Here is a 13,997-nt window from a genome sequence, read left to right as displayed (position 1 = left end):
ATTCTGTTACCAGACCAAAAAATGATTTCATTTTCAAAAATCCAGATGTTTTCATATTTCAGCCTCAATAAGGTAAATATGTCACCACACGTCCTTCCCATGCGTAAAAAAAAAAATCTATTGTTAGACATGTTGTTAATGTGTTATCCAAATGTAAATGAGCATTTACATTTTTGATGTGAGAGGCAAAAAAACACACAGTGGCCATGATCACTGGCCTAATTTCCTCTGTACACAGGAAACACACAGGGACAGAGTGTGTGTTCTGCACAGATAGCGTCTTGTGTTTCCAAGCAGAATGTGTGTTCTACGCACAGTGTGGGTTTCTATGTAAAGTGTGGGTTCAACACAGAATGTGTATTCTATGCAGTGTATGCTCTACACAATGTGTGTTTTATGCAGAAGTGTGTGTTCTACGCAGTGTGTTTTACGCAGAAATGTATGTTCTAAGTAGAGTGTATGTTTCATGCAGTGTGTGTGTCTAGGCAGAGTGTGTTTTACGCAGAAGCGTGTGCTCTACACAATTTGTGTTTCTACACAGTGTGTGTGTGTTCTAAGCAGTGTGTTTTACACAGACGTGTGTTCTGCTCTTTACTGCTCTGCATCCTTGTGTCACACCTGAAACTTGGAGGCACAGAGTGCACAGAGCAGCAGTTTGAATTTCATAAGGCTGAATATCATTGTACACATATAAATACAATATTTTGCACATTTTATATATATTTTATCAGCCATTACTGTGAATAATCACTGCTGTTCAGTGAGTACATATGGTCACATTTCTTTGTCACACAAATACTTAACATTTCTGCTTCAGTGATATTTGAATTGAAACTCACTTATTTCTACATTATCCCACAGACTGATGTTTTTTCCATTTATCAACCGAACTAAATAAATAAAAACATCACACTGTTTTCTCATCACTGCGCAGTAAATGAAAAGCAGTGACCGTGGCTTACGGATAACGCTAACCGGCGGCGCGCTGTTATTCCATTGGCTTTGAAGGCGGCTCAGCGCTCGCTGTGATGTTTGTGAGTTCTCTGCTGTTGTGCAGGACACAGGTTCACGCTGAGGCGCGTGTCTGCCTCCTCACTTGAGCGCACAAACATTTGCAGTACAGAACAAGGGCGTGACAGGCGTGCGTGTCAGACGATCTACACGGCTCGGGGCAGGGCAAAAAAACATCAGGCCGTGCAGAATGTCTGATATCTGGCTGAGCTTCATGTTTATGAAACCAAGCATCATGTCTGTTATCAAACTGAGCATCATGTCTGAGATTAGGATGAGCATCATGTCTGATATCAAACCGAGCATCATGTTTGATATCAAACCCAGCATCATGTGATATCATATTGAGCATCATGTCTGATATCAAACCGAGCATCCATGTTTGACACCAAACCCAGGATCATGTGATATCATATTGCGCATCATGTCTGATATCAAACCCAGCATCATGTCTGATATCAGAATAAGAATCATGTCTGATATCAAACTGAGCATCATGTCCGATGTCAGAATAGGAATCATGTCTGATATCATATTGAGCATCATGTCTGATATCAGGATGAGCATCATATGTGATATCAAACCGAGCATCATGTCTGAGATTAGGATGAGTATATCTGTCAAAGGGTAATGCCAAACGTATCACTATTGCTTGAGTAGGAATGCTAATGTTTTTGAGAGGGACAGAGAGAGAGAGAGAGAAAGAGATAGAGAGACAGAGAGAGAGAGAGAAAGAGATAGAGAGACACAGAGAGAGAGAGAAAGAGATAGAGAGACAGAGAATAGTTGGACCAACTGATATTTCTGCACAGAACAACAGGCAAGATAATAAAGTGGATTTTGTTGGCTCGGTGAAAACTCCTTTTACTTTACTCACTCAGGAGCAAACACAAATAGCTGATCTAAACCTGATAACTAAGCTCAAGACTCTCCTTTTTGCAAGTATTTTGTTTGAATAGCATATCTACATGAAGTACTGTTGAAGGCTTTCTCCCCCATTTAAATTCTATGCCTTTCCTTCGCACGGCTAGAGAATAAAGTACTTTGCCGGATACAAGCTCTTTCTGCCTCCGCTTTTCTTCTTCCTTTTAAAAACATGTCATTCAGATTCTGTAAATGGCCAAAATACACAGAAGTGTAATTTGTATACCGTCATACATGGCCCCTGGTGCCAAGCAGTAACAACCACCAGAAAGGCAATTCTGATCGCAATGGTGTCCCAACGCAAGACGCCACACTGTTTTTTTATGCATGGGGTGGCTAAAGAGCATTATTTCCGCTGCGCGGATTCGACATGCTACCGTTGGACGTACACCACAGTAAACACGCCCCGCACACCATTTAGTGCCTGGGAACTGGTGCCTTGTGGGTAAAAAGCCAGCCGTGGAGTTGGGAGGCTGGGGGAGGGGAGGGGAGGGGGGGGGTGAGGGATCCCAGTTCTACAGAGAGGGCTCTCCACCACAACCTTTCGAGTGACCGCTTCTCGGCCTCGTCGGTCTTGATCAAAGAGTCGCTCGGACCCGTGGCCACGACCCATTATAGACGCGGTGGTCTGGGCACCCTTTCCTCAAGTCCCCGTCCCTCATCTGAAGAAAAAACTCAAGGTGGCGGTGGTGTGGACAAATGCTTAAAAAGCATCCATAAAAATTGAATTGCTTTTTTTTTTCCCCCCCAAACAGCAGAACCCTGCAATGAATTTCTTTAAATCACATAAAAATCTAATGGCCACTACATAATCACGATTGTGGCTATGCAGAGAAAGAAGGGGGAGGGAGGATATGCTATATGTACAAAAAAACTTAGAACTCCCAGATGTTGGAGGTAGACAGTTGCTTTTCAAAAATCCTACTTTTGGTCCTTTATTTAATTCAGCAGTGAAAAGCCATGAATACAGAACAAATAACAGCTGTTACAATTCTCAACCATGACTTCTAATGTCGGAGAATTCAAGATATGGACACGGTACACGGTAATGAAAAGTATCAAAAATCAGTTTACCTCAGCAAAGGTTAAATAAACAAAAAGGGTATCCACCAAATACATAAACAGATGTTTTTTTTTTTCTTTTTTTCCGCTACAGTTCAAATTTTTACTGTATACACAGGGCATCGTATTCCCGATCATTAGCGAATGACAGCAGAAGAAGGATACAGGACTCATCGCCAGACATAATGCTTCATAAGGTATGCACAGAAATACGAGCATAAATACACATATCAGTTTAAAGCCTTACAACAGCTACGCAAAAGCAGATGCAGAAAAAAGCGGGTTTGCTATCCTTAGCAAGCAAATGACAGAGGAGTCAAAATTCATGAAATGCAGAAAAGCAACGTTGTTCTTTTTTTTCTTCTTTTTTTCTTAGAAAAAAAAAAAAAGTCTGATCATTTTATGGGTCCACCAACATTTTTACATAATATGCACAATTATCAAAATACAGACAGAGCATCTCAAGAAAAGAAAAAGAAAAACAAACAAAAAAAAAACCCAACGAACCTAATCTCTAGTGAAGAAGCAAACCGCAGTTTCAGGAGGTTTCTCTGGTATCATGTGCAAGCAGCTATTTTAAACATTTCTTTCTTTTTCTTTTTTTCATCTTTTTATTTATTTTTTTGTTCTTTTGTGTTTCTTTACAAAAAAAAACCCCATGCAAAATCTACAAGTTATAAGCATTCTGTGGCCGAAGACTACCTTTCCTTCCCAAAAACAGATTAACTGAGGTATGCATACTTAAACATTGTACACTTATAGGGTCAGGTTCCTGATGACGGATATTACAAGGTTTTTTTATTCATCTTTATTTCCAGTCCACCAAAGTATTTTTAGACATGCATTTGAAAACACAATATTCCCTTATAGGAATTCTTTTTTTTTTTTTTTTAATTATCACTCTACAAATGTTTGAAGACAACCCCATGACAATGCAAATCTCCCAGTTATGACATTGGGCATGTAAACCATCTCTTGCCCTTGTCCGACAGACAAGTGTAATAAAATGCAACTGCTATTGTGGCATTCAAACTCGTGCAATCTGACAAATTTGTTCTGAATTTGTTTGTGCAGAGGTAGAACCTTTAAAAAAAGACTTTTTTGGGTGCGTGGGAGAACTCTTCTTGTACAACATTTCTGTCCTCATATTTGGCATGGTAGACGCACATTTTTTATTTAAATACAACGTGTCTGCTGACTCCAGCAAAGAATAAGCAATTTGTTGCAAGACCTTGCTCCACCCTGTGGAACCGGTGTGTTGCGTGTATGTGTGTGCATGTTTGTGTGTGCGTGCGTTTGTGTGTGTGCAGTGTGTGTGTGTGTCCGTGTGTGTGTCTAGCAGCCTCCTCGTCTTGTTAGTAAAGCAATAACCATATACAGGTCGTGAGGTCCCTTGGTTGAGGGAGATGAAGTAAAGATGAAAAGGGTTTGGCATGGTACTCCATAAACAAATGCGTGTGCAGTGTGTTTTCATATGAAAAAAAGCTGTTGCACATTATTTGTTTTGAATGCAATGTGACGCATTTTTCTACCAATTGCTATAAAACTCATATGCATTGGTACGTTCAGCAAAACATGAAGCAGGACAGCCAGCATAGGTAAATTTGGATGGTGTGCATCTTTTGAAGGGAGTGTACTGTTAGCCTTACTATCCCAAAGCAGAGGCAGAATTTTGTGTAACTTTGGTTTGACTGAAAACAGAAATAACCATTAAAGCAACACGTCCACTTTTCTAGATGACATTCACTGATATAAATCAAATACCCTTTTTAGCAATGACTACTGTTATCTTTCACTTATGTCCAAAACATTGTAAAATTACAAATGTCTTAAGTGTTAATTAACAGTTACATGGTATAGATAAGAAACATGTTTTAATCCACAGCTCTAGTGAACTTAATCTTTATAGACACTAAGCAATGCATGAATCTTTACTCAGTAACGTCACAATGGTACAAAGCAAATATCACCTAGAAAAGGTTATTTTCTTCCTTGAAATCTTATCCTACAATGACTGTATTCTTTGCATTTACTCTAACCAAGCCAGACCATTTCCTATCAACTTGATATCATTATTATTATTATTTATTATCATTTTTATTCATTATTATTATTATTTATTATTGTTATTTGGCTTTACTAGATTGTTTAATGTTTGGTTACGGTGTTTTTCGGTTTCATTTATTACGGCTGTGAATTTTTTTTAAAAAAGGAAAAAGGACATCACATACAAGACAGTACCACTGACATTAGAATATTCATTAGAAAACGGACAAAATGGGAAACTGCAAATAAAAAAAAATAAAAAACAAATACAAAAAAAAATCAAATCAGGATTTTCTTTTTAAAACAACAATACAGATTCTGCACTTCCATTAAATACACAAATGTTATTTTGGTCAGAGTTCTTCGTGATCCACACACAGCTGCTTCCACCAATGTCCGACCCCCAAATCCGCTCCCCACCCCCCTGCGGTTCTGGTTGTGGTTCCCACCCCCTTTCTCCTCCAGCCGTGAGAGGTGGTGGGGCCTCTTCTGCAATCCGGGCGGACCCTCTACAACTTATCAAATTACACATCAATTTTCTTTGTACAGGGCTAAACCAAACGATCCCAGAGGTTATTAATAAGAAGGTAGTTCCTGGAAAGCTTCTTTTAGTACTCATTAAAGCCACAGATCAGCCTGCTGCTTCTGTTAAAGAGTTATTGGCCATTGATAGAGGTTGGCTTTGGTTTCTAGCTGTTGCCTTTGACTGTTTGCAGGTAGACAAAGCTTTAGAACGAGGAGGTAAAGAGAACAGTAACAGATCATTATGCAGAAATGCATTTTTTCCCCACTTATGGTACTTGCACAGACAGTTACTTCTTAGCATGATATCTTACATTTCAGCACAAACAGAGACTTGGAAGCCTACTTTTTTCACTTTTTTTCTTCTTTTTTTTGGACAGTTGCAACAGTCTGATACAGTGATTCTGTTTTGTTGGTGACTAAACAAATGTCATTTACAGTTGGTGGTGCCAAAATTATAATTTAACGAATTAATGGAAAAAAAAAAATTAAATACTGGTCAATATAATGTAGCGACAAACAGGCTGTGGTGCTAGTTTCTGACACTACTCCTGTGCAAATGATTTAAGAGCAACAACTTGAATTGGACCAGCAATTGTCTCTATTAGCAACAACTACTGTATGTTTGAAATTCACACTGAATGAAACTAAAACTATTTTTGGCAGTATATGAGGCCATTAGCTTTCTACAGAACACACTTCCTCCTTTTTTTGTTGTTGTTCAGCACATGAGCCCATAGTAATATCGCCAAATGTGTTTGTTTGTTTTTTTTCTTCCCCCCCTCGAATATGGCCAGGCCATTCTGAGTTTATAAGGAATGAAAGTCTTTTTGTGGGTTAAAAAGCGAGCAGTCTGTGCCCCCTGTCGTTTTTCTGTATCCCAAAGGGCTTTCGGAAAGAGTTCCTTCGGGCAGTCTCCGTGATGCATGCTCAATAAATAGTCACAGTTAAACTCTGTGGGGTATTATTGGTGGTGGTGTGGGTCCGGCGAGCAGACCTCGAGTCTGCCGTTTGTCCCGAAAAACCGTCACTCCAGGTCCTCCGACAAATTCCCCTCCTCCAGCTCCCTGTCCTCGTCCAGCTCTGGGCTGTGATTGGCTGTCGTCACTAACGACATCGGGCAATCCTCGTCGTCCATGTTTAGCGGTTCTTCTTTGACGTGAATGGGCGGCCTGGCGAAAGACATAAAGCATTCACGTTATGGTCGGATCAGAGAGATCGCCAGCAACTCAAAAAAGGCCAACTTCTCAAGAAATTAGAAAAACATCATTACTGCATTAGACAAGATTTCCTGACCTGGGCTTGGAATAAACTTTATTAGTCGCAAAGTCACGAAACAATGACAGCCTGGAATGGACAGCGCACGCTTTTTATTTATGTACAAAACCTTGAAAATGGGAAACACTGAGAAACAGGTAATGTTGATGCGATATATATATAAAAACAGGCTCTATGTCACCTAGCCTGAATAGCACACAGCTGAATTTAGATTTTCTCAATAACGCACCAAGAGACAATTACAGAAGGGAAAGCAAGAACCAAAATGGCTTCCGCACTCATTAGGAATGCCAGTCGTAGCCCTGTCTCCTGACAGAGCAGTGAGCTGCTCGTAGCTCCTCTCCGAAGGATTTAATGGGGAAAATCAGGGGTATCCTTTCATAAATTATTGAAATGTTTGCTTACAAGGTTCGCTGGCATTTCGTCGGCCTGTGATCGCATACTTTTTCACGCTGCTATTTATAAAAGGTAATTAGAAATGCTGGAGAGAGACAATGCAGGACTGGGCCAGTGGAAGCATTCATAACCGCGGTGTGTGTGTGTGTGTGCGCATGTGTGTGAGTGTAATTGTGTGTGTGTGTGTGTGTGTGTGTGCGTGCGCATCTTTAGATGTATATTTTAGTATAGATAATTATCGTTAATTTGTTGTCTTTTTTCCCCTCAGTAAAAATGAGAAGATTAACACAGCTATTCAACTGCAAGTCCAAGTACAGAAATAAGCCGTAAAAATAAATACTAGTGCAAAAAAATAAAAAATAAAATAAATAAAAAAGAATTTTTTTTTTTTTGGCAAGAACAGCGAGGGGTCACGCGTAGCTCTGGAGAGTTTACCAATGACACCTGGTTAAAAAATAGCATTTATAAATAATGGAGAATTTCTCATCTCTTTACCCCTGAAGCCAGTGGAGCCTTGCTTCTTCTTCTCTTTTTTTATTTTTTATCTTGTTAATAGAAACGACCATCTGCCATTAATATGCAGGGACGAGATGCCTCCTCGAGAGGAAAACCTGGAGCCGGCTCCGTCATTAATCACCTTCAGCCCGGCCAGTTCACTCAGACATGATGATGCATGTTTTTAACTCTAAATGAGTGAATATCTTTACCCACTGTCAATAAGTGCGGGGGAAAAAAACAGGGGTTAGGGACACGCGTCGAGCCGGGAAGAAATTTCCCGACGAGAAAACTGAGAGGAAGAGGAAGTGGGCGACTAACAAGAATAATAACGCTGTCACACACAAACAAGGCTCAACATGATCGGGGCCTACCCAGGCTAAGGTTTGCGCTACAATGATAAATCTGACAAAACCTAATTATTTTTGACACATTAGATGCATCAGGGAATCCCAGTGGATCTCGAGGGGGGGTGGGGTGTGGGGGGGGGGATCTTTATCAAGTACAGTCTCTGTATCAGAACGTGTCTGGCAGCTTTCTCCTGGGCTACATGTATCAATGACAGGGACACCTTTGAATTTGAAAAGAATTTTAAAAGGTACAGATTACTTTAATATTTATAGCAAAATAACTTATTATTCAGATCTTGTTGGGCACGGATAGGCTTGCCTTTTCAGCACCCTGGCCAATTACCCAGAATTCCCTGCCATTTTGAAGAAGAGGAGCTGAAATGGGGTAACACGATAAACAGCCCCCCCGCCCCCCCCCCCAAGCCACAGAAAAGCGAGAGAAGACTGAACAGGATTCAGATTGTAGGATTCATCCAGGAAAACGTTATGGGTTAAGCATTAAGGAAACTTAACAAAAAAGCCCTAGCGTTATATGAAAATGCATTAATGGTTCGGCAATATTATTGAATTAATTTTTAAGCACTTCCACTCGTATCATAAATGTAATTACTCCGGGCCTAAATTTGATTCCCCCCTCACAATTAACTTTTTAAAGAAATGAACAGGGGAGCGGAGATGTAAATAGTCTTCAGCGCGATAAGGTCCCTGGAGCCCCGTGACAGAGAAAGCTTTCTAGGAGCGCTGTCACCTATATTTATCATACAATAACAAACAATCCCACAGATATGTACTTAAAAATATTAAAGACAGATGAATGAGGGGGGGACCGTGCGGTGGCTGCAGCGGCCATAAAGCATGCCAAGCCGTCCCCCTAATGCGAAAAGCATAGCTTACAGCTTTAATTTGCATTAATTATAAATCAGTAACATGCTGGCGTGGTTTAAAAAAAAAAAAAAAGGAAAAAAAAAGGCAGGAAAAAGATGATTAGTTCTCACAGTTACTTTACACTGTATTAAGATGTCTGGATGAGTCATTTAGCATTTAATGAGTAGCGAGCATTATGAAGTCAGAAATAAATGCCAGCTATGTATCTTTGAATTCATAACTGCAATTGGACCGAGACTCGTGCATATTATGCCGGGATTATTACCAGCAATCACGCAGAGATATGCCCGGGCTGCAAATATCGTCATTAGCCGTGTATTGTAATGAGGAAAGGTGCATAATTGAAGGAGGAACGGCGCACAATCCAATCACAGGCCAGGAATGACAGGCGCCGGCAGGGCGAGCGGCTCGGCCTCTCTCCGCGGTCATCGGGAGAAAGCCGCGCGCGTCGCGGATATTACCGCCGGCAGAGGGGTGGGGGGCGGCGGGGGGGAGCCCTGGCGCGCGGTGGGGGGGGGGGGTATGCATTAAAGGTAAAAAATAAAAAAATTAAAAAGAATAAATGTGAGGAGTTATGAATGTGCGATGAGCGTAACGTCGGTGACGCTGAGTGGGGAAGGAGCGCATCTGCGCTGGCATCTGGAAACTCTTAAAAACACCAGCGGCGTTTTTCTTTTCTCCATCTTTGAAGACGGAGGCGAGGGAGCGCGGGTGGATTTCGCCCCAGCGGTCTCTCTCTCTCTTTCGCCGGTGCTGTTATTTTAACGGCGAGGCGGGGAGCGCTCGGTAACGGCCGTCGGCCCAGCTTGGCTTCCCGTACGAACCGCCGCCCCGACCCCGCCAAACCCGCCAAACCCGTCGCCGTGGTGATTCCCAGACCCCGGAAACTGAACCTGGCGAGGGTGCTGCCTCATAACACATTTACCCCCCGCTCCCCAAAAAAAAAACCCTGATCCATCAACCTAGCTCCAAGGTAATCCGTGTTAACTGAAAGTGCAGCACAAACGTGCAAATTCACACACATGTACTGTGCACTGCGATGACAACTCTTAACAGAAGCCTTCCTGAATCAGTACGCTGTATTTGTCTATATTTCCAGGCCTGTCCAGGTATTTCACCCTTTAGCCGTTCTCATGGGGACAGTGGACACCCAGGAAAAGGCCAGCAGAGTCTGAGGCTAGCTTCTCGGCTGACGGCATTAACCTCTAAGGGTGGAGGAGGAGAGATAGAGATCTGTCTGACTGTGGGTTGGGCTGGGTAATGTAGTTCTTTTCCACCTTTGTGACTACGTCCCTGTATCCGTTCTGCTCTCCGGCTTCATTAGGCCCGGTGCATTATTTAAGGCGTTCGGAAACGCTCTCTCAGAACACACTTCTTCCATTTTGAGGGCGCTGTGGGTGTGTGAGGGGCGCGGAGAGCGAGCGAGGCGTCCGTGTGCCCGCTGAGGGGCCGCTTGTTGTCTGTTATTAAAACTTTACTAACCTGGGGAGGAACGCCCTCAGTGCTGCCTTCTGATGCTAAAGCCTCAGTCCCTAACCCTGCTCCTCCCATTTTACACCAAAAACCCCTTAAACTCTAAACTCAACACTGTATATTACTGTGATAACATACAATAATACACCTATTAATCTACGTAATGACTATCAAGACAATGCATTACTATTATTATTATTATTATTAGGCAGCAGTAGCCCAGGATGTAAGATGAGGAGTAAAGCTGCAGTGGAGCCTTCCAGCTGACGTTAGGACTGTGTCCATGTGAAAATGGCCGTTACAAGATCATCTATTTCTGAGACACACATCATTGGACAGGAATGAGGATAAATCGTTGAGGCTGGTTTTAAAGAGGGAGTGCAGTGTTCCAAACAGACCCCAGCACATCAAGCCCCCCACCCCTCCAGTCACGCCCCCCCCCCGTTTGGTAAACACAAAGCAGTCACGTGTCTGCCGTGTCTGACATCACTGATTAGGGAGAGACATTCGTTACACACACATTTCTGAAACCCACAAGACATTAATTTTTAATAGTCCTCTTCTCTCTGCTCCATTAAAAAAGATGGAAAGGCAAAGATTTTAAAGTAATTAATGATACAGTTAGCTGCTAAATATTAATAGGAACCGTCTTGCATAAAATATAACATCTAAACCCCTACAATGCAGACACCGGAGTAATTAAAAGTGAGGCCTTATTTACTACCAATTTATAGATTTGTCGTTCCTCATTTCTTTAAATGCGTAATAAAGTGTATGTGTTTCAATACACGTTGCTTTGAAAGAATGTCCACATAAACGACTGACAAACAAGGAAAAAAAGGATGTCCTTATAACTCCTTGGGGTAAATTGCTCCGTATGAATATGTATAATTTGGCACTGCTTGCAGGTAATGAGGACAGTTGAAAGAGGAGTTCTGGAATATTCTCTGAGCCGTCCTCTCTGACTGCAGAGTGCAGTGATAAGGTGGGAGTGTCATAGATACAGTCAGGTCTGGATGATCTGCTGAAGCCCATTGCAGGGTAGTGTTGCGAGTGAGTGAGTGTAGAGTTAAGCTGATCATAATGTAGTGTTTTGCGAGTAACTGTAATGTATTGTCGAAAGTGAGCTCAATGTAATGTGTGTGTGTGTGTGTGTGTGTGCAAAGTTCAGTGTTAATAGGAATGTCAGTACAGCACAAAAGATGAATGTTCTGTAGTGTATCTTTAAAGCCAAGTGCTGAATGTAGTGGTAAAGGTGAGTGCAGTGTTTAAGGTGAGAGTAGTGTTAAAGGTGAGTGTATGGTTAAAGGTGAATGTAGTGCAGTGTTAATGGTTAGTGCGGTGCAGTGTTAAAGATGAGTACAGAGCAGTGTTAAAGGTGAGTGTAGTGTTAAAGGTGAGTGTACTGTAGAGTTAAAGGTGAGTGTAGTGTAGTGTTAAATGTGAGTGTAGAGTTAAAGCTGAGTGCAGTGTAGAGTTAAAGGAGTGTCACTCACATGTGGGCGTGTGGTGAGTACCCAGGACTGGAGTGGCCGTTGGTATCCAGGTGATCCAGGGAGCCGTTGAGGTCTTCAGTGGGGGACTGCAGCAGGCCTGAGGTACAGTTCAAAAGGCCCGTCGAACTGCTGGTCATCAGGCCCGGGTTTCCCAGCATCGGTAAACTGCTCTCCGCCAGCGCAGCCTAGAGCGCACACACACACACACACACACACACACACACACACACACACACAAACACACACACACACACACACACACACACACACCACACACACACACACACACACACACCACACACACACACACACCATACACGCACGCACGCATGCACACACACACACATGCACACGCACACACACACACACACACACATGAAAACAAGTGTCACCATACAACTGATACACTGTGCCTCTGTATTTATGACACTGACCTCCAGTTATCTCCCAAACTACCACGCCGATTATCATGTTCGGGTGGACTGCTCACAGAGAAAACGCCCATTTCAGGTAAAATCTTTACAAACATTTGGAACAGCAATGCAAACAGCAGTAACCAGAGCCAATCCACTAATGAATTGCACTTGAGTTCAAGTTCATGTTAACCTGGCAACCAGATGGGTTTTGAAGTCCTGCATACGACTACCACACAATACTACCTCAGACTTACAACACACATGCAAAAACTCCCCTTTGACCCTCAGACTAAAAACCACCTCCAGGAAATTCTGGAGTGAAATATATCAGCAGTGACCATGTCATTAAGGCTCTGCATAATTTCGGTCTTAACGGAGCGGCTTCTCTTCTCATGACAAGGCCAGTGAACCCGCAATTTACACTTAAAAACAAGCTGCTTCATGACTATTAAAATGAGCAAAACTTTACCTGAAAATAAAAAAGTCCTGACATTTCGCCTCTCGCACATAAAAATTATATTCAGTAATTAAATTTTAAAGTTTTCGCCACGAGCGCCTCGCATACTGTTGCTCTGATGCCAAATCATTTATGACAGACGGGATAAATATTAATGCAAATCCACTTGCATGAGCAAAGGCTGCTATCAATCTAAGGTTTCGGCTCTGAGGAAAGAGAGAAAGAAAGAAAAAAAAAAAGCAGGTTCCAATCTCTGCCACAGGGTGTCCTTCTTGCCTCTCACACATGCAAAGCAGACGGCCGGAGTTTCACACAACTTCTCCAGGTCTGATCCAGAGCTGACCGCTCAGAGAAACGCAGGCCAGTCGCCCCTGACTCCGGGCGGTTCGACGGTAGTCTGTTCGCCACCCTTCCACCAAAAACCGCATTTTTAGGGGAGGGTTTGGGAGTCAGACTTGTGAAAGGACGCTGAGGCGTTACTGTAAAACGCCGGATGTAAATGCTGTATTTTTTTGGGGGGGGAAGCACCTGGAGGAGAGGAGTTTACCTGTAGGCTGGCGTTCAGCGCTGCTCCGTAGCCCAGGCTGGACGGAAGGTTCTTGACTAACGTGGGGCTCCTGGGAATCCCGAAATAAAAAAGAAAAGGAAAAAAGCAGAAATAATCAGACGCAGCAAAAAAGACATTTGTCATCGCTCATTCATGTGCGCTCGACTTCCCTCAGAAAGACAGAGCAATTAATTCACCAGCTCCCGCCGAGAAGATAAAAGCTCATATTGTTAGGGATCGCAGTGCACTTTGACAAAAACTTGCGTGAAACGGTGCCCACGTCTTCCCTGTCACTGAGCACAAAACACAACTGCAGTGTCAGTAAGACTCGTGTCAAAGGAGCTGGAGCTTGGCCCAGCGCCCAATTCCTGACTGGAGGATAAAAATATGCACCAAATTATAATACTAATAATAAAAAAAAACAGAAAAACAAAGGAAATCAGTATATTACTAATGGAGGAATATGCAAAGTAGGCAGGGGGTAATTAAGAGAGGTCAAACAAACACATAAACAGGAGTTATGGGGGGGGGGTAGAAAGATCAAAGCGACAGTGTTAGGAAATGAAAAGGGAAATGCCCAATGAAGCGGTGAAAGAAAGGAACAGGACAATCGCAGCGCAAAAAAAAAGAGAAGGAAGG

At 42.5% G+C, this 13,997-nt stretch overlaps 1 protein-coding gene across 4 annotated transcripts in view; it reads right to left on the bottom strand.

The window, feature by feature from the left end:
• Positions 1-2,826: 2,826 nt before the first annotated feature.
• Positions 2,827-13,997, bottom strand: part of foxp2 (forkhead box P2) — a 146,208-nt gene continuing 135,037 nt past the window's right edge. For all 4 annotated transcript variants that reach the window (XM_064344831.1, XM_064344832.1, XM_064344833.1 and 1 more), the window contains 3 exons: positions 13,359-13,428; positions 11,939-12,123; positions 2,827-6,737 (listed from right to left, as the gene is read on the bottom strand). In XM_064344831.1, coding sequence (XP_064200901.1) covers positions 6,593-6,737; positions 11,939-12,123; positions 13,359-13,428 — 400 coding nt within the window. In that variant the 3' untranslated portion in view covers positions 2,827-6,592. The remainder of the gene's footprint in view (positions 6,738-11,938; positions 12,124-13,358; positions 13,429-13,997) is intronic.

Source organism: Anguilla rostrata, chromosome 7 (genome assembly GCF_018555375.3).
Source record: "Anguilla rostrata isolate EN2019 chromosome 7, ASM1855537v3, whole genome shotgun sequence".
NCBI classification, from domain to species: domain Eukaryota; kingdom Metazoa; phylum Chordata; class Actinopteri; order Anguilliformes; family Anguillidae; genus Anguilla; species Anguilla rostrata.
This window is presented reverse-complemented; position numbering and strand designations above follow the sequence as displayed.